This window comes from Mya arenaria, chromosome 6, assembly GCF_026914265.1.
Source record: "Mya arenaria isolate MELC-2E11 chromosome 6, ASM2691426v1".
Lineage (NCBI taxonomy): Eukaryota > Metazoa > Mollusca > Bivalvia > Myida > Myidae > Mya > Mya arenaria.
This window is the reverse complement of record NC_069127.1, coordinates 8403130-8422031: the sequence shown is the minus strand read 5'-3', so window position 1 is coordinate 8422031 and position 18902 is coordinate 8403130. Positions and strand designations below refer to the sequence as shown.

At 36.9% G+C, this 18902-nt stretch overlaps 1 protein-coding gene and 1 long non-coding RNA gene across 4 annotated transcripts; one reads left to right on the top strand and one right to left on the bottom strand.

Annotated features, from left to right (window-relative positions):
• Positions 1-2232: 2232 nt before the first annotated feature.
• LOC128238401 (uncharacterized) lies at positions 2233-13932 on the bottom strand. 3 transcript variants are annotated; one of them, XM_052954301.1, is made up of 5 exons: positions 13769-13932; positions 12545-12743; positions 7465-7700; positions 6055-6953; positions 2233-5735 (listed from the first exon to the last, which is right to left on the bottom strand). In XM_052954301.1, exons 2-5 carry the CDS (start codon positions 12657-12659, stop codon positions 4760-4762), a joined length of 2226 nt encoding a protein of 741 aa, XP_052810261.1. In that variant the 5' UTR covers positions 12660-12743; positions 13769-13932; the 3' UTR covers positions 2233-4759. The 3 variants fall into 3 exon arrangements, with proteins under 3 accessions (XP_052810261.1, XP_052810262.1, XP_052810260.1); XM_052954302.1 differs by lacking the exon at positions 13769-13932 and adding an exon at positions 13496-13575; XM_052954300.1 differs by lacking the exon at positions 13769-13932 and adding an exon at positions 13249-13365.
• On the top strand, positions 8707-10271 carry LOC128238404 (uncharacterized). The gene is made up of 2 exons (XR_008261697.1): positions 8707-8831; positions 9717-10271. It is a non-coding gene; the product is annotated as an uncharacterized LOC128238404 (long non-coding RNA).
• Positions 13933-18902: the final 4970 nt, after the last annotated feature.

Below are 18902 nucleotides of genomic sequence, written 5' to 3'. Positions count from 1 at the left end.
GCAAACATTCTCATTAATTTTCATGAAAAATGACCTAGAAATACTGCAAAAACATGGTATGTTCACAATGGTGTTCCTGTTTTGACTCCATGTAATCTAGTTTAAAACTTATCTAAGATTCCATCGAGGCAAAAAGTTCATAATGTTTAATAAAGCTTGAAGTGGATTAATTACCTGTTTGTTCGTTAGATTTAAGATGTGACCTAATGATCTAGTTTTTGATCCCATGTAACCCTCTTTTAAAGTCCACCAAGATCACACATAGGGGAACATTCTGATTTCTGAGCAACTGAAAAAAAAGTTACATGATTCAGAACATGTGTGACCAAGTAACCTTATCTCTGACTTCATGTGGCCCATTTTCAAACTAGTCAATGATTTCATCAAGGAAAAAATAATGCTAAGTTTCATAAATGTTTGACCGGATGTAATTATTACCATGTTCCCAATATTTTTTTCTAAGATTTGACCTAGTTCCTTAGTTTTTGACCCCATTAGACCCACTTTTAAAATGCGGTGAGATTTTATCTAGAGTAACATTCTGTTCAAGTTTGAACATAATTTGACCAATCATTATAATGATGAGATTCCAGACAAAACAATCTAAGATTTGACATATTTACCTTATTTTTGATAGTATGTGTCCAGTTTAAAATTTGTCCAATAGTTCATCAAGGGAAACATTTTGATTAAGATTCTTGAATATTGGACCAAATTTAATGTATCTCGTGTGTTCCAAAGAGTTTTCTAGCATTTGACCTAGTGGCCTAATTTATGACCCGATGTGACCCACTTACATAAGCGGTCAAAATGTTATCAAGGAGAACAATCTGACCAAGCTTGAACTGACCAATACATACTATGACATTGCAAAACAGGAGCGCAAACTGGCACTTCCTAATCTTAGGACATAACGTTGTTTTGTTTAGTGGTTAAATGTAAGGCAAAGTTAAGAGAGCGAAAACTGTCAAGACAGTTTTTGACAATTCAAGTGTCGTATCTCTGGAGTGACTGAATAGACAAGTGGATATCGAACCTGACCAAGATATTCTGCCAATATACATTCTGACTAAATTTTGGAATGATTGGACATAGGATTCAAAAGTTATTGGTCGGACAAGTTCGATAAGAGATCATATTAATAGAGGGCGATAACTCTCTATTATTCAGCAATATGTCTGGTTATTGTTCTTGTCCGAGATATTATGCCAATACACGTTCTGATTGAATTTGGTGGTGATTGGAGAAAGGCTTCTTAGATATTTGGATGGACAAAACCAATTTTAGGTCATTTCTATAAGTAAAGGACAATAACTCTCGAGTGAGTATACCTTATTTTCTAGCACAACGGATAGGCAATCGTGGTGAATTCGCCCGTGCTGGAAAACTCCATTTAGTGATAAAGTGGAAACTAGCCCCGCCCCAGGCAACAGACTGATGGTCACCTTAAGAATATATCAGTGAAATTATAAGTTTACCATATAGACATATAGTGAAAAGTAACCCCGCACCGGGCGGTCGTGTTTTTAATAAAATCAACATGGGTGAAGGAATTTGAAAGTGTCATCTAAGGAACATTTCTGTGAACTCATTTTGAAAAAGAATCAGCGGATTCTGAGGAGAAGATTTTCAAAGTTTTCCATATAGACATACAGGTACATTGAAAGTAGCCCCGCCCCTAGCGGTCATGTCGTTTAATCAATCAACATGGGTTGAAACAAACATGATAGAGGGTTACCTTACTTGCATTTCTGTGAAATTATTTAAAAATTCGGCCAACGGATTCTGAGGATTTTTTAAAAGTTATCCATAAACATATAGTGAAAAGTAGCGCTGCACCTAGCGGCCATGTTTTTAAACGATAAGGGAAAACGAATTTAATACACGCTCCTCTAAGGAACATTTCTGTGAAATTATGTTGAAATCGGGCCAGCGCATTCTGAGGAGATATAAAAACAAATCAATGGCAACCCGAGTTCTGCATAGAACCACATTTATTGAAGGAATCTGGAGGAGGAACACTCATGTGTATGTGGAATTGTCCCAGTGGTTTAGGAGGAGAAGAAGTTTGAAGGAAAATGTTGACGGCGAACACCCTATCACAAAACCTCACGCTGTGCGCAGGTGCGCTTAAAAAAACATGTCACACTGAGTAGCTTCCGAATTGGTCTAATTTCACCTCAATGGCATCATAACAGAAGTCACTGCAGATTATGGAGGACAAATCTCGGCTATTCAAAGTCATGAAAATCTAGGTTTATTGGTAAAAAGTTGTAATTATTAACAAATGAATTAATACACAAGGGCATCAAATGAACAAGTGTTAGTATAAGTGGTACTCAGTAAGTATAGGTGGTCCTCAGTATTCGACAGCGCTTCATATATTCGTCAGCAGAAAAAAATAATAACAATATAATAACAAGACATTCCATTGGCCAGATAAAGAATAAAGGCTGTCGAATAATTATATATGAAAGAGCCGATATCTTTAAAAATATAGATTAGGATGCATCCCTATTTCCCGTTAACATGATTTTGGGTGAGTTTTTTTCTTAAAAAGATAAATTAAGGGCACCGTGCATAATTTTATCGATGAACTCATTATTCGCTGTGGATATCTGTATCACAGAGACTTGAATGTATGATGCCGATCCCCACAGCTGCCCCTGGCTTACTTTAAATAGTTGCCTGTGGCCTCAGCTGGGTAAAAACAGTCTTGGGTTATATAAAGGTCGATTATATAACCCTTGTGGGTTTTTTTTATTTTATAGAAAGTTGAAATATTGTCAAATCATGATTACTAGTTGTAGTGTGTCCCATGACGTCATAAGCAGCCAATAAAATGTTGTATTTTTTCATTTTCAGGATCAAGACTGATTTTACCCAGCTGAGGCCACAGGCAACTACATGTATATACAAGTAAGCCATAGGCAGCTGTTGGGATCTGCATTATACATTCAAGTATCTGTGATCTGTATTGGCGCATGACCCATTAGTGTAGTAGATAATAAAATGTTTTACGCACCCCCCCCCCCCCCCCAACGTAGTTTACATTAAGAATGAACCAAAATCTCTGGCGAAATGTCTTAACGACTTCAATGATATATGATAGGAAAACGTTACATAAAACATCGTTTTAAATACAATAAGGAAGTCGTTTACCATATTTTTAAAATCATGTTTTTTTGCAAATCGCGGCAATATACAAAAATCAGAGAATCTTCTCCTGGATTGTATTCACTTTTTAAATAATTAAAGAAAATCAACAAAGCAAACATTGTAAAGGAAGCAAACGTGTAACGTAATCATTGATATACAATCAAGCAATTTAATAAAGTAATCGTTACCAAATAATTTATCTGGTCGTTTCCTTCTTGCAATTTTAGTTGCAGGTAAAAAAACAAGAGCTGTCGTAAGACAGCGCGCTCGACTTCGCCGCTTTGACTTAGAAGTGAATACAATAACGATGTAATATTACCAAGTTTAGTGTATTTATGTCAAACCTAACTAAAATTATTCAATACATAAGGTGACTTTAATGCTATCCTCCCACCACCCGAAAAATGCCGCAAGTCATTCAAATAACTTGATTTCCCATAATGAAAATGTGGTAAAGAATATACAAGTATGCCTTTCAAAAGAAATTTTTAAAAAAATCAAGGGCCATATATAGGATAGCCGTCCTTGTTTTCCATTGGTTAAGAATGAAAAAAATGTGCCTGTCAAAAGAAATTATAAAAAAAAATATTTAAGGGACATAATTTGTATTTAGGGTTAAAATGGAGTTATGTTGCTTGTTGTAAGATGGTCGTCAATAATTTTGAATATTATTAAGTGCATTGAATGAAAGGTATAGAAGGTTTTTTTTATTAAAAACCCAACTTGCCCTTAACTTTTTACTTGCCTAAAACTTTAACCTAAGTCAATCAGGGGCCATAACATGTATTAAGGAAATGGAGTTATGTAACCTCATTGGGTGATGGTCCTGAACAATTGTGTGAAGTATTAAGTCAATTGAATGAAGGGTATAGAAGTTCTTAATAAATAATAACCTAAGTTCCATAGTTAATTAGGGGCCATAATTTGTATAAAAGATAATATGGAGTTATCTAACCTCATTATGTGATGACTCTGAACAACTGTGTGAAGTATTAAGTCAATTGAATGAATGGTATTGGAGTTTTAAGTGAAAATCCCAACTTGCCCTAAAACTTTAACCTAAGTCAATCAGGGACCATAACTTGTATTAAGGATAATATGGAGTTATGTAACCTCATTGTGTGATGGTCCTGAACAACTGTGTAAAGTATTAGGTCAATTGAACAAGGGTATAGAAGCTATTTATAAATATCCCAACTGCCCTAAAACTTGAATTTAAATTTCATAGTCAACCAGGGGCCATAATCTGTGTAAAGAATAATATGGAGTTATCTAACCTCATCATGGGATGGCCCTGAACAACTGTGTGAAGTATTACCGCAATTGAATGAAAGGTATTGGACTTATATGTTAAAATCCCAACTTGCCCTAAAACTTAAACCGGACGCCGACGCCGACGCTGGGTCGAGTAGTATAGCCCACCTATTCCTCGAATAGTCGAGCTAAAAATCAAAGAAATAAACTTTCACGACGTAAAGAAACATGTCACTCCAAATTATATCCAGGAACATGATGAAAAACGTATAAAAAACGTTATAGTTTAAGATAAAGACGACTTTCTTAAGTTTAGTTCTGGAGAAATTTGGAGAAATACTCGAATTTACAGAAATCCCAAATGTTGGTTCTTTGCCCAAAGAGCCTTCAAAGCAACATTCAGTCGGACGGAAACGGTGTTTTCAGGTACCTGCAGTTCAGGTACCTGCGGTTCTGCTTCTTCAATGTTATCAAAAGTCTCCGCAAACATCTGCATTTCACCTCCAAACAAAATGGACACAAGGAACATCCTGGGTTGTCTTGCACTGTGGTCGTCAAGTTCAATCACGCAAATGACAGAACCGCTATCGCCTTGCATGGCAAATCTTTCCGCTGAACCAGGTTTGTCTTCTATGAGAACAACATAATTGCTCGTACAATCTGTCGAACTCATTTCAAAATCACCGGATACAATAATACCAGTCGTAAGAGAAGATTTTGCCCCGTGTTTAAAAGCCGTACGTCTACGTAAATTTGACGAATTTCCTTCGAAACGCTCCGCCACTCTAAGCTTGGAATCTGCATCCAAAAACTCTAATGTGCATTTATCACATTCGTTCATTTTTATTGCTGCAATATCTACCAAACTGAAATTAATATTTTCTCCCGCGCGCACACTCATATCTCGCGAGGTCAACCCAATTACCGCGGGGCCTAATGTCACGTCGTGAATCTCGATCATCTCCGCCTCATTCACGCACTCAAGCACATGGTCGCAGGTGATTGCAAAGGAGCCATGTTCATTCCGGAAAAATCCGCCAAGCGTTCCCCATCCGTTACTGCCAACTTTTGAAATTTTCGAACCAGGAAAGTAGTGATTATCAGCAAATGTCTTGATAGGCCTCGAAACAACCTGAATCTTGTACGGAAAGAAGGTGCAATGTTTCTTCATCAATGCTTTAATGTCGTATTCTGCGACCCCTTTCAATGTTGAAAACTGGTCCTCTTGCAATTCTTCGGTTTCCATAGATTGACAGCCTTCTCCGTTAAGGTATACTACGAAGTCGTTATACACTGTGCCAACTGCATACACATAGTTCAACCTGAATAAAAAAAGAAATGGAAAAACATCATGAAATTTGCATATGATTTCTTATCATGTAAAGTGGCAATTACCAAACAATTTATCAAATTAGGAAAACTCTTATACAAAACTAAATAGTCCAGAAACACAAATAAGACTTAGCTAGTAGGTGATGATGGTTTCTAAATAATTAATTGCAATAAAATTGTATTAGTTACATATTTTATTACTGGAATACAACGATGATGATCAATTTTTTACAACAGTATCTCAACGATTTTACGATTATGTTTTTGTTGGCGATTTGATTCTTCTTTGTTTGATTTAAATAAACGTACATGAGAATCTCCTTTCGTATAACTGCTGGTACAATAGGCGGTTCTGCATAATGCCTGAAGTCGTTCCCGATTGCTTGTTCTAGATACCCTTCAATTTCGAACGCTAGTTTCTTCACAACACTCACAACTCTGGCAACTGATCCCATTTTCTGTTCAGCCTCTTTCAGCAAACCTTTTAAATCTGTAAGCAACTTGGGACTTACCCAGCTAAAACGTTTTTCTTTCGTTTGGGTTCCGAACAGGAGTCCAAAATCATTTGGTTCCTTGATTTCCCTTCGTACATTTTCAATAGTCTTGATGATGAATCTACAGGTTTCGTCAGTAACGCTAGTCTGAAAGCGATCGTCAAACCGTATTGAATCTAAGACGGAAGAACAAATCCATGAGGGGATGCCATACTTATTTTGCAGGTATGGTGTAAATATGCTGCATCTGAACAGGCGTCCCAGCTGTGTTAAAATCCGTTTTATATGTTCGTCTGTAAATCCTTCGACATCCCCAAACTGCATATGTACATCACTCATAAAAGCAAGAATGGCTGAGTGCACCCCCTTTCTTCGTGTGTAGCCCTCCAAAGTAGTTACACATCTCTTATGTCCTTCTTTTGGAATGAGCGACAGTACAAATGAGTACATGTCATGAAAAACTTGAACGAGTTCACTTTCTAAGTACTGTGATATCGCTGAAGGTAATGAAACTTCATTTTCAACGAAAACAATATTCAAATTCGGTCTCCGATGACCTTCCGCTTGCACCCCGAGCTTTTGTAGAACATAACTCGTAACTCGATGAATATCTTCATCGGAAACTGGGCAGTTGAAATCGAATGCAAGAAACGCAGTGTCTGCTGACCTGCTGCCTGTCACGTTTATGAGGCTCCGCAACACTTCGTCAATATGCTGGAAATAGTGAAATAATGTATGTATATTATTCAGATCTTCAATCTAGAATAGCCCGTCGTCGGAAACGCAAGTGCGACCAATTTCAATATTATCCATTCGAGTGTACGGTGAGGGTCAGTCGTGGATATCCGACGATAGATCAGCCGATGACTGAAAATCTTTTTTATAGTTATTTCCAGTGGGGTCATTTGCGTACAAAAAGGGTAAGGCGTAACATAGAAATGAACAAGTGTTTATGTATTAACAGCATTAATGATAATTGATGTTAAAACTACTTTTTTCAGTTAAAGTTCAAATACATATGTACATGAAAATGTATGTGTTGCCAAGGCTCTACAAACCATAGGTCCGTGGTGTTGCAAATGTATACATATATCTATTATTGTATCACGATATCTTCCCAAGGTGATGTTCTTGCGCCAAAGTTTTTACTCTAAAGTGAAGTTCATGTTAATTATAAATGTAGTGTCATCACATTGAATAATCCGTGTAAGTGAAAGTTGCTTACCTTTGCAAAAGCATCATCTAATTTTGCACAATGTATGTAGCAAACGCATATTTCAAGCGACGATGGCACTAGGATGCCAGCCGTATCTTGTAAAACTGTCTCATCTAGAATGTACTGTTTAACTGATAAATCAGCGTCGCTTATAACATTTATCCGCAGAGATCCTTTTAGTTGTCCATTTACTGCATCCAGTTTATTAAGAAGCCCTTGGTTTTTAACAACTGCCGGCAGTGAATCTGTAAAAAAGATGGTTTGTATTAAAACTGTTGGTTTACTATAATAAATGCTAATTCTCAAACAGGTAATTAACTTGACAAACTCGTGATGCTCGATACTGTGTTAAATAGTTATTTTTAGACTGCCTATGTAAAGGCAATATGTTTACCCATGTATGGAACTTCAGTACAGTATACTTGTATATTTACAGTCGCCTAGTCCTTAGTATAGATGAAAGTTGACATTTATATTTTGTAATATGCAAGGGGTTTTGACGCCATTTCTTGTTTCAATATTGTGCTTTGATTTGATTAGCGCGACGCAGTCATTTAACCAATGATATACGACGTTACCAAAAAACAGCTGTTCTTTCATACAAACGTATGCTCTGGGTTACATTGCTCTCAGAACAAATGCTCAATTGAAAAAGATAGTGCTTGTTTTTCATCATAATGGATAATTCGTTAAAATATATGTATTGATCACACCTTTTCTTGCGTTTATGCTGTAAGAACGCCGTAGGGCAAGCAAACAAATGACCAAGAAGCATGGAATTTGCAGGCGTGTCCTACTGTATTCATACAGCAAACACAAGAAAAATGTGATAAATCCTAAAATCTACAGAAAAATATGTTCTTACATAAGTATAACAATTCCTTTAGTCATCCTCAATGAGTATACACTCTTGCGCACAGTGGTCAGAAATTGGCTCAGTGTGAGCATTATTTGATAAGCATATAGAGAGCTTAGTCCAAATAATTGTACGTTGACGGATTTTTTTTAGATTTTTGATATGGCAAATCCTTCACGTACAAATTGTTTAGTATCAAAAGTGGGTAGTTGTTCCGATCAGGAATCCGGGTTAAAGCATATAGCGTCTATAAAATATCATAAAAACAAGAAATATTACCAGATAATGTTATTTTATATTAGTTCCGTACACAATAAAATAAATATCCAACTTATAATTATGAGTTTGATGGCTTTTTTTCATTTCATTCTGTCAAAACATAACGATATATACATTCGCCTTATTCCAGAAGCCCATAATGCTTTGCGACAAAGGTGACTTCCGGTTTATTTCCGCATTCAATTTCCTAGTTATCGATACGAGTGAAAGGAAGAGCATACTTGGCAAAATAGATCGATAGGTGAGTAAAACATGTTAGGAACATCAGGTTATACATTCGTCTATAAATATCTACCGTTTTTTGTAAATGTCAATGAAGTTTTTGACGTTTATACCCAACTTCAATACACATTTAAGTGGGTGGGGTAAAATAACAAATATAATGGTAAAGACTTTCATAGTAGTTCTCAAAGACTTCAAATACATATTGGTTGTTATAAAGTATGCATTCAATTGTGGTTTGTTGAGTTTGTTATTAAATTAAATGAATGATATGTTGCAATTAGTGTGAAATTGTTAAAATCTGCAACTTCAAAACAGTCAAGTAAATGAAGCTTAAATGTGATTAAGAAGGGCATTTAAATACTGACTGCTGTGCTGTATGTAAACAAATATGCAGGTCTTAAAATAAAAGCTTATTAATATTGTACTAGTAAATTGTAACTATATAAATATCTGACAGATATTAAAGCTGCACTCTCACAGATTAAACATTTTGACAACTGTTGTTTTTTTTGTCTTCGACTGCCAATTTATGCAAACGTGCAAGAAAACCGGCGATATAAGACTGCTGACAAAACATTGGATCGTAGATTTTCATTTTTAAGTAAATAAAATAATTTTTTATGCATTTTTCTTAAACCGTTAGTAACGCTTTTAAAATTAGCCATAAAATAATAATTTTTAAATGGAGATATGAAAATTGGTGATCTGATTTTTTTGTCAGCAGGCTTATATCACTGGTTTGCAAATATTTACGCAGAAATTGCCTCTTTCCAAGACAACAAATAAAAAAAGTTGTCAAAACGGTATATCTGTGAGAGTGCAGCTTTAACAGTTGAGTCTTTTATATTTTTATTTTTTCTGGCTAAGTTGGATGATGATAAAACTATTTATTTTATTTCAGAGATGTCCATTCTGGATGTTTGATTCCGCCAAGTTGATGCTCAACAGGAGTAGGCAGTTGATACCATTGATCTGATAGCACCTGCTATATCAGTGGTTTTACAAGAAAAATTTGTGCAAAACACAAGAGACGGAATCGGTTCAAGAACAGAGATAAAATAAATGAAGTGTGTCAATATGAATGAAAACTTTCCTTGACTGCAAGGACTAAAGAAATGCACACAAGTGACATAAATTTAAATGTTTAGTACAAAAAGTAGACATGTAGAACTTAAAATTATGACACAGGATGTGAAACAACACTTTATAGCCGATAACAGTCGAACAAGAGATTTTTCAAAAAGAAGCAAGATGTGGTTTTTTAACCCTTGGCAAATGAACCTTTAAAGGGATTATTGCATACCAAGGACAATTTATTGTTATTGAATTATATCATGTTTAATGTTATTATTAAATTGTAAAAAATACCGTTGTTATTAATATGATTGTCTATGATCTTTTTATTCCAATGACTGTGTAAACTCCCATGGTTAATATTAAAAAGACATAAAATCGAGTTAACATTTGTGGGCAATAACTAGCCACCCGGTTAACTTAGTTTGTAGGAGCACCGTGCTTTTTCTGGCAGCCCTTGGTTCGAGCTTTTTCATATCATGTTACTTTAGTATTGTTATAGTCAATAAGCCTAGGTGTCGTTAGCGCAGAACTGTAGGCCGAATATTTTCTTGGCCCAAATTCAAACAGCCTTGAGATTTAAATGAAACTTGGTACACATGCAAATTTCCAGAAACAATACATTCAATGATGCAATTCAACTTATTCATTTTGATGAGAATCAGCATTTAAAGAAGTTACCATGAGCTCTGATTTTTTTGCTGTGCTTTTTTTATGACAAATTTATCATTTCTGTAGAAAATGTCTGACACTATCATACAAATTGTAGCAAAAGAAACAAAAAATGGTTGTACAGAATTAATGTTTATTTAAATATCTATAAAAAGAGTTGTTCATATAATAAAACACATTGTAAATGTAAAACATAACTAAAGTACAAGGACATAAAAAAATATTTAATTTTATATATTTATATGATTTTTGAATAATAATATTTCTTATGATAACAATAATAATAATAAGTGTTGAATACTAAGCACTTAACATATTATACATGTATGAATATCAATAATAACAGTCAAAAAATAACAGTTCAACCAACAAAAGAGATCCAACAAGTACTAGCAATGGGAATCAAACCAATATGACCCAACAGTGATTCAAATAACACTAGTTGTCTATCACACATTCTGTCCAACAAGCAGTCCAAACAACACTGGTGGTCCAACCAACACTTCCAGTCCAACCATTTATAATTGTTCAACCAACACGTATGGTCCATCCAATATAGCGGCCCAGTAAGCAATAGATGCCAAACCAACAATAGCATGTCAGGTACTAGCTGTCAATCACGTTGCTACCAATCTAGAAGCCCAACCAATTGTAGTGATGTTCTTCATTGAAAGTAATGATCTCAGAAGGTAACATCAGCATATTTGAATCATATCTGTAAAGAAAGGAACGGAACATAAAAAGCATATTTTTATAAAGAAGTAAGTTACTCTCAGACTTATTTATGAATGGGTTTTAAGACAATCTGGAAACCGATTTAATTCCAGGCCTGGGGGTATGCGACTAGTCCGGTGGCCATCATAATATTTGAAAATAACAAATCATTCAGAAGACTACACAGGTGACAGCATGACATAATTACTCTAAGTAAAATGTTTATTACATAGTTATAAAATACACACAGCAGTATAAATATCATAATTTATATTGATGATGATTTATTTATGTTCATTCATAAGACTATTAGTTATACCTGGTAATGTACATACAGATTCCTCATTAGATTATGACTGTCAGATAGTAAAACAGACTAATGTATTATTTGTGTTAATTTTCAAAACAAATGTTTTAGAATAGATGAGAATTTGTTGTTTATAATACTCCAATAAGAATAGTAACTGCAGTCTTTTCTGAACCATCTACCCCACCCACCAGAACTAACTGTCCAAGTAAACAGTCAAGCGATTTATAGCTCATGACATTCAAATAATATCACAATAATGTAATATAAACTCATTAAAATGACAAATCTAATAAAAATAAATAAATTATAACAAACCTGGAATGATAATTTGTCCGTATTTATCGCTGTTATTGTACTTCGTCATAACCCGGAAATAAACCGGAAGTCACCATGCCGCAAAGGATTATGGTCTATTGGAAAGTCGAGAATGAAGGGCACCTGCAAGGCTTTAGGGCACAGTTTTAAATCGCTCGGAACATTACGGCCATGGCCGAGTTGTTACGATTGTATAACGAGGTCTATCTCGAAGCTTTGTCGGAGGAGGCCGAGCTATTACGATTGTATCGAGTTGTTCCCCTTCGCATAATTGTTGTCTGTGTCAGTCAACTTTCGTTTTATTGGAAAGGTAAACAACTTGTTTTAATGCACTAAATGCTTGTTTAGTGCAAAATAACATTTCACTTACATGGCAAAATATGAATATAACTCTTTATGATCAATTTCAACCATAAACTACTTCACTTAAAACAATTTCAATATTTTAAAAACACCCCCGTTTTTTGCACATTCCCGTTTAGACGTTAGGGATTGGAAGAATCCCGTATAACACGTCTATTATTTTAGACTAATAGAGAGCTAAATTTTCTACCTTCTGTACCCTGTGCGTAGGAGTGTATAAGCGTTTGATTTCAAATAAATGTCCCCGATTAAGCTAATATACAATGTAATGTCTTTAATACCAATAATCTTTCTGAATCTTGGATGGAGGTCTACATATTGCGCCCTGAAAAAGCCAGGCCTAGGATACACTGTCCATGGAAACAGCCTATACGATACAGCAGGGACCGCAGACATAGTTCAGTTAGTATTCCGGCTTCACCCCGTACAGTGTCATATTGTCTGCATCATTTCAACAGGAAAGGCCGTCACAAATCATCCCTGAAACATTTAAAGGCAGACTTCATTTCACAATATTCATTTTTTAAATTTGAGAACGGACATATAAACCACGGTGTCCGTGGTCTGATCCAAAGGGGGTTGTAACATATATATATATAAAGGGGGTCACATGTTTTTTGGGGGTCTGGACCTAGTTTTGATCACAACTGACCCTTGTATAGAGTCCTGGCACCATGACAACCCCCTTTGATCTGATCAATCAGTATATACTCAACATGTAGCTCTTTTTCTCAATCAACTTTTATCCAGCCTTTCACAAATATTAACAATTTTGTTAATATAGTTTCATGGCATATCACACGATATTTCCTTTACCAGTATTCAGATTTTATTCTGGCGGGGGAGATTTCATGTGCGCTTAACGAAAGCCTTCTTATTTTAAGAGTCCGAAAAACTTCGACGGTGTCCGAAATATACACATTTTCTGAATTAAGATATTTTGAGCAAAGAATAAAACAAATATAATCGAAAATTCAAAAATTACCTCTGTATGAAATTCTTCTTTTAATAAAAAAGGTTGCAAACTATATACGTGAGTAAAGCGGCATATAATTACGATCAAAGTTTCTCTACTTTCCTATTTACAAGTAACCGGAAATTCCAATGAACTATATTTAGAATGAAATGTTGATACACATGCTATTGACACTTAATGTGTTATTTTACGATATTTCGTAAAAACAATTTTATGGCATTAAAAATGCCCTATTTTCATTCAAAGCTTGTGTTACGTTTCCCCTTCATCCATACGAGTTCGACCCGGCCTGTAGTACCTTGACGTTTAGTCTAAAATAATTGACGTGTTATACGGGATTCTTCCAAATCCTAACGTCTAAACGGGAATGTGCAAAAAACGGGGGTGTTTTAAAAATACTGAAATTGTTTTAAGTGAAGTATTTTATGGTTGAAATTGATCATAAAGAGTTATATTCATATTTTGCAATGTAAGTGAAATGTTATTTTGCACTAAACAAGCATTTAATCCATTAAAACAAGTTGTTTACCTTTCCAATAAAACGAAAGTTGACTGACACAGATAACAATTATGCGAAGGGGAACAACTCGATACAATCGTAATAACTCGGCCTCCTCCGACAAAGCTTCGAGATAGACCTCGTTATACAATCGTAACAACTCGGCCATGGCCGAAATGTTCCGAGCGATTTAAAACTGTGCCCTGAAGCCTTGCAGGTGCCCTTCATGTATATATCGTTATGTTTCGACAGAATGAAATGAAGAAAAGCCGTCAAATTCATAATTATAAGTTGGATAAAAAAAATTGTGTACGGAACTAATATAAAATAACATTATCTGGTAATATTTCTTGTTTTTATGATATTCTATAGACGCTATATGCTTTAACCCGGAATCCTGATCGGAACAACTACCCACTTTTGATACTAAACAATTTGTACGTGAAGGATTTGCCATATCAAAAATCTAAAAAAATCCGTCAACGTACAATTATTTGGAATACTTAACGTTGAGCAATACATAAAGAATGCAAGTAAATTTGTCCGGTTAGGTTTAACTATTGAACAAGATTTACTGTCGATTGACCGCTTACTCAATAATTTATGAATGTAATGTTCACCATTATTATGTAATTTTTCGAAGTTTACCGGTTGTTTAGCTTTGAGAATATTTGAATAAGTGACACTAACGAATTGAACGTACAGGAAATAGTTTGGCCATATGCATCTTGTCTATATTTTTTATTTCCCTTTCTTCGTAGGCTAACCGCACACGGTCATGCACTCGTAATACTATTTCTCCTTCTTCGTATGCGAACCACACGCAGTCATGTACTCGTAATACTATTTCCTCTTCTATGTAGGCGAACCTTACACTGTCATGCCCTCATAATACTATTTCTCCTTATTCGCAGTAGTCGAACCTCACGCATTCATGCACTCGTAATACTATTTCTCCTTCTTTGTAGGCGAACCACAAGCAATCATGCACTCGTTATACTTTTTCCTCTTCATCGTAGGCGAACCGATGACTTTTTAGGCGAACCACACGCAGTCATGCACTCGTTATACTATTTCTCCTTCTTTCAAGGTAGACGAACCACACGCATTTATGCACACGTAATACTATTTTCACTTCTTCATAGGCGAACCACACGCAGCCATACGCGTTTATACACTCGTAATACTATTTCTCATTCTTCGTAGGCAAACCACACGCAGCCACAAACTCGTAATACTATTTCTCCTTCTTCGTAGGCGAACCACACGTTGTCATGCACTCGTAACACTATTTCCTCTTCTTCGTAGGCGAATCACACGTAGTCATGCACTCGTAACACTATTTCCTCTTCTTCGTAGGCGAACCACACATTGATATGCACTCGTAACACTATTTCCTCTTCTTCGTAGGCGAACCACACGTTGATATGCACTCGTAACACTATTTCCTCTTCTTCGTAGGCGAACCACACGTTGTCATGCACTCGCATTCATGCACTCGTAATTCTATTTCTCCTTCTTTGCCGTAGGCGAACCACACGCATTCATGCACTTGTTATTCTATTTCTCCTTCTTTGTAGGCGAACCACACGTTGATATGCACTCGTAACACTATTTCCTCTTCTTCGTAGGCGAACCACACGTTGTCATGCACTCGTAACACACGCATTAATGCACTCGTAATTCTATTTCTCCTTCTTTGTAGGTGAACCGCACGCATTCATGCACTCGTAATTCTATTTCTCCTTCTTTGCCGTAGGCGAACCACACGCATTCATGCACTTGTTATTCTATTTCTCCTTCTTTGTAGGCGAACCACACGCATTCATTCACTCGTAATTCTATTTATCCTTCTTTGTAGGCGAACGTGTAATTCTATTTCTCCTTCTTTGTAGGCGAACCACAAGCATTCATGCACTCGTTATACCATCTCTCCTTCTTTAGTATTTACGACGTTTATTTACGGCATATCCTAGGCTCTACTTTTAACTCTTCATTTTGCTTCTTTGTTTCGACCACAGTGATGAATAACTGGCAGACTTTTAAATTTGGTCTCCTGCCGAATGCCTCGTGGTGTTCCGCTTACCCAGAGCCCTAATTCTAGCAACGTCCAAAATGAATAACATTTTCACTGACGTTTTACTTCATGGGATCGCCAAGGCTTTCTTATTCGAGAGAACACTACTCGCCAACCCTTCATAGCATATTGGATCCAGGAAGTCCATGCGATCGGAAACAATGTCAACTAGTGTTGCACGCGTATGCTTCAAGCAGGGTATAGTAACACAAAGTTTTATTACATGTAACATATATACTTGGTGTTGATCAGTAAATATTTCCTTGTTGTTTACAGAACATATATCCCCGCTGCAAGCTGAAGCTTGGTGCGCAGTCGTACAGTTCTGCGCGAAATCTATTCATAAGAGGTGAACTAAGCCCCGTAAACATTCGTCTCGAAGTCTTCTAAGCATGCGTTTGTGGTCAAATACATCAAACGTTGACTAAGCATCAAGTGATATAACATTCTTGGGAGACGTATTGTCGTTCATATTGACTTTCACTATACAATTATTCTATGATACATGCCGAGTTAGGATTTGATGCGTTATTCACGAAGCCACGTTAAACAGTCTTCTGTTACCGCTTTGACTTCGATGTGAATGTTTATTTTATGGTCCTGGTATGATCATAGATGGGAGCGTGGTGATAATACGCTGTAAATGTTATCTGCACGTATGAAGAATCGATGTGGCCACTGGGTTGATTATACAAAGGTCTTGGTTCTTTTGGTTGCTTTTTGTAAGATGGAGGCTCGACGAATCTATTTTCTTTTGCTGTATATCGTAATAGTTTCCCAGTGTGCTTGCTAGTGTCGAACGTTGGCGTTTGGCTGATAAAGGGGGTTTCCCAGTCAGCTTGCTAGTGTCGAACGTTGGCGTTTGGCTGGTAAAGGGGGTTTCCCTGTCAGCTTGCTAGTGTCGAACGCTGGCGTTTGGCTGGTAAAGGGGGGTTCCCAGTCAGCTTGCTAGTGTCGAACGGTGGCGTTTGGCTGGTGAAGGGGGTTTCCCAGTCAGCTTGCTAGTGTCGAACGGTGGCGTTTGGCTGGTGAAGGGGGTTTCCCAGTCAGCTTGCTAGTATCGAACGGTGGCGTTTGGCTGTTGAAGGGGGTTTCTCAGTCAGCTTGCTAGTGTCGAACGGTGGCGTTTGGCCGGTAAAGGGGGTTTCCCAGTCAGCTTGCTAGTGTCGAACGGTGGCGTTTGGCCGGTGAAGGAGGTTTCCCAGTCAGCTTGCTAGTGTCGAACGGTGGCGTTTGGCTGGTGAAGGGGGTTTCCCAGTCCGCTTGCTAGTGTCGAACGGTGGCGTTTGGCTGGTAAAGGGGGTTACCCAGTCAGCTTGCTAGTGTCGAACGGTGGCGTTTGGCTGGTAAAAGGGGTTTCCAAGTCAGCTTGCTAGTGTCGAACGTTAGCGTTTGGTTGGTAAAGGGGGTTTCCCAGTCAGCTTGCTAGTGTCGAACGTTGGCGTTTGGCTGGTAAAGGGGTTAATTGGTACAAAAGATGATGCGGAGTTTTAATAGTTGGCGTATGGTAGATGATCTCATCTCCCTGTATATGATCAATGGCGAGGGCATGGATGTCTGGATTGTTCTGTATGCAATAGGGAGGATTGTATCGTTATAACTACACACTAGCGGATCCAGGGGGGGGCGCACCCGGCGCACGCCCCCCCCCCCCTAAAATTCCCGGAGCTTACATGTTCTTTGGTATGGAAACAATAAAATATACTATATTTTCCTATTTTTTCTTCGCTCGCTTCGCTCGCGTATCTTTATACAACATTGCCTTTTGAGATGTACTCGTACACAACACAGAGTGCACGCAATTTAAACGTTCCCGCCTTCCCTTACTGTAATAATTCGGCACTATATAACATGATCATGTTGATGCGCCGTAAAACCCATACAAACAAACACATCAGTCAATTAATTTCCTTTGGGAAAAAGTTACGCCCCCCCCCCCTAACCCAAAATCCTGGATCCGCCCCTGCTACATACACTGTATGTCTGTAAATATGTTTTCTATTTTCGTCAAAAGTTTTCGATTCTGGAGAATATCATATTTGAGATATTGCTACCGATAGTTTGAACCCTATTTGCTTGTTTCAGATGCGCACGTTGTAGGCGTAGACCTCAGTAGTACTGTTTGTTGAATTGAACAAGGCAGTTTTAAGTATTCAATTCCATTATAAAGGGGTTTCGTTGTGTATATACTCTTGGCTGCTATTCGTTGGGCATATGCTTATAGTTAGGTAGGTTCTTTAGTTTCACCAAGTTTCTTTTCTTTCAGAGCGAGTTCTCTTGGCGTTTCTTTGTGTTCAATTTAAACTCTGTTTGAATGTCTGGCAGGTGACATGACATCGTCTTTTTCAGAAGTATTGCTAGCATCTGCTGCTGTATGAGTATAATTATGCGGCCGGTATGACCCTTGTTCTACAGGCTGGACATCTTAAGTACTTGTTTTGAGAATAGAATGAGTGAGCTTCTGGAATTGGTATTGTTCATACATTTAGTGACTATTGCTTATATTGTCATTATAAAGAACATGTAAGTCGTTTAAAGCTGTCTTACATGACACGAGATCAAAGGCAGTTAAGTTAATCACATGTAATTATTTTTCACCGACATTTACAATGCAAAATATTGAAATACAATGTAGTAAAATTAAGTTTGTTAAATTAAAACTTGGAACGTAAGCTCACATAATTGCATCCCCTTCGAAACGAAATGTGATGAAATGCATATTATTAGGCATATTTATTTGATATACATGTAATTAGGTCATACAATTAAGCCAGTGGCGCATCCCCTGGGTACGTTGATTATAATTTTATAGTAAAGCCACTGATGTCTCGATGCCATCGGGGCTTGGTTGTAAACAAGGTTAAGTGTTTATGCACTATTATTTCGGCTTAGTTAAGCGTTTTTTCAAGGGTTTTGACCATAGCTGACCAGTCTAAACTACGCTTTCATTTCGGGTTGGTTGCGAAGGCCACAAAGCGTTTAAATATTTGTTAAGTCGAGTTCATACGCTGTAGAAACATGTATTTGCGTATTAATGACAACCATTTCCAAAGGCTTGATAGAAAATGTCATAAAATTGATGCGAAC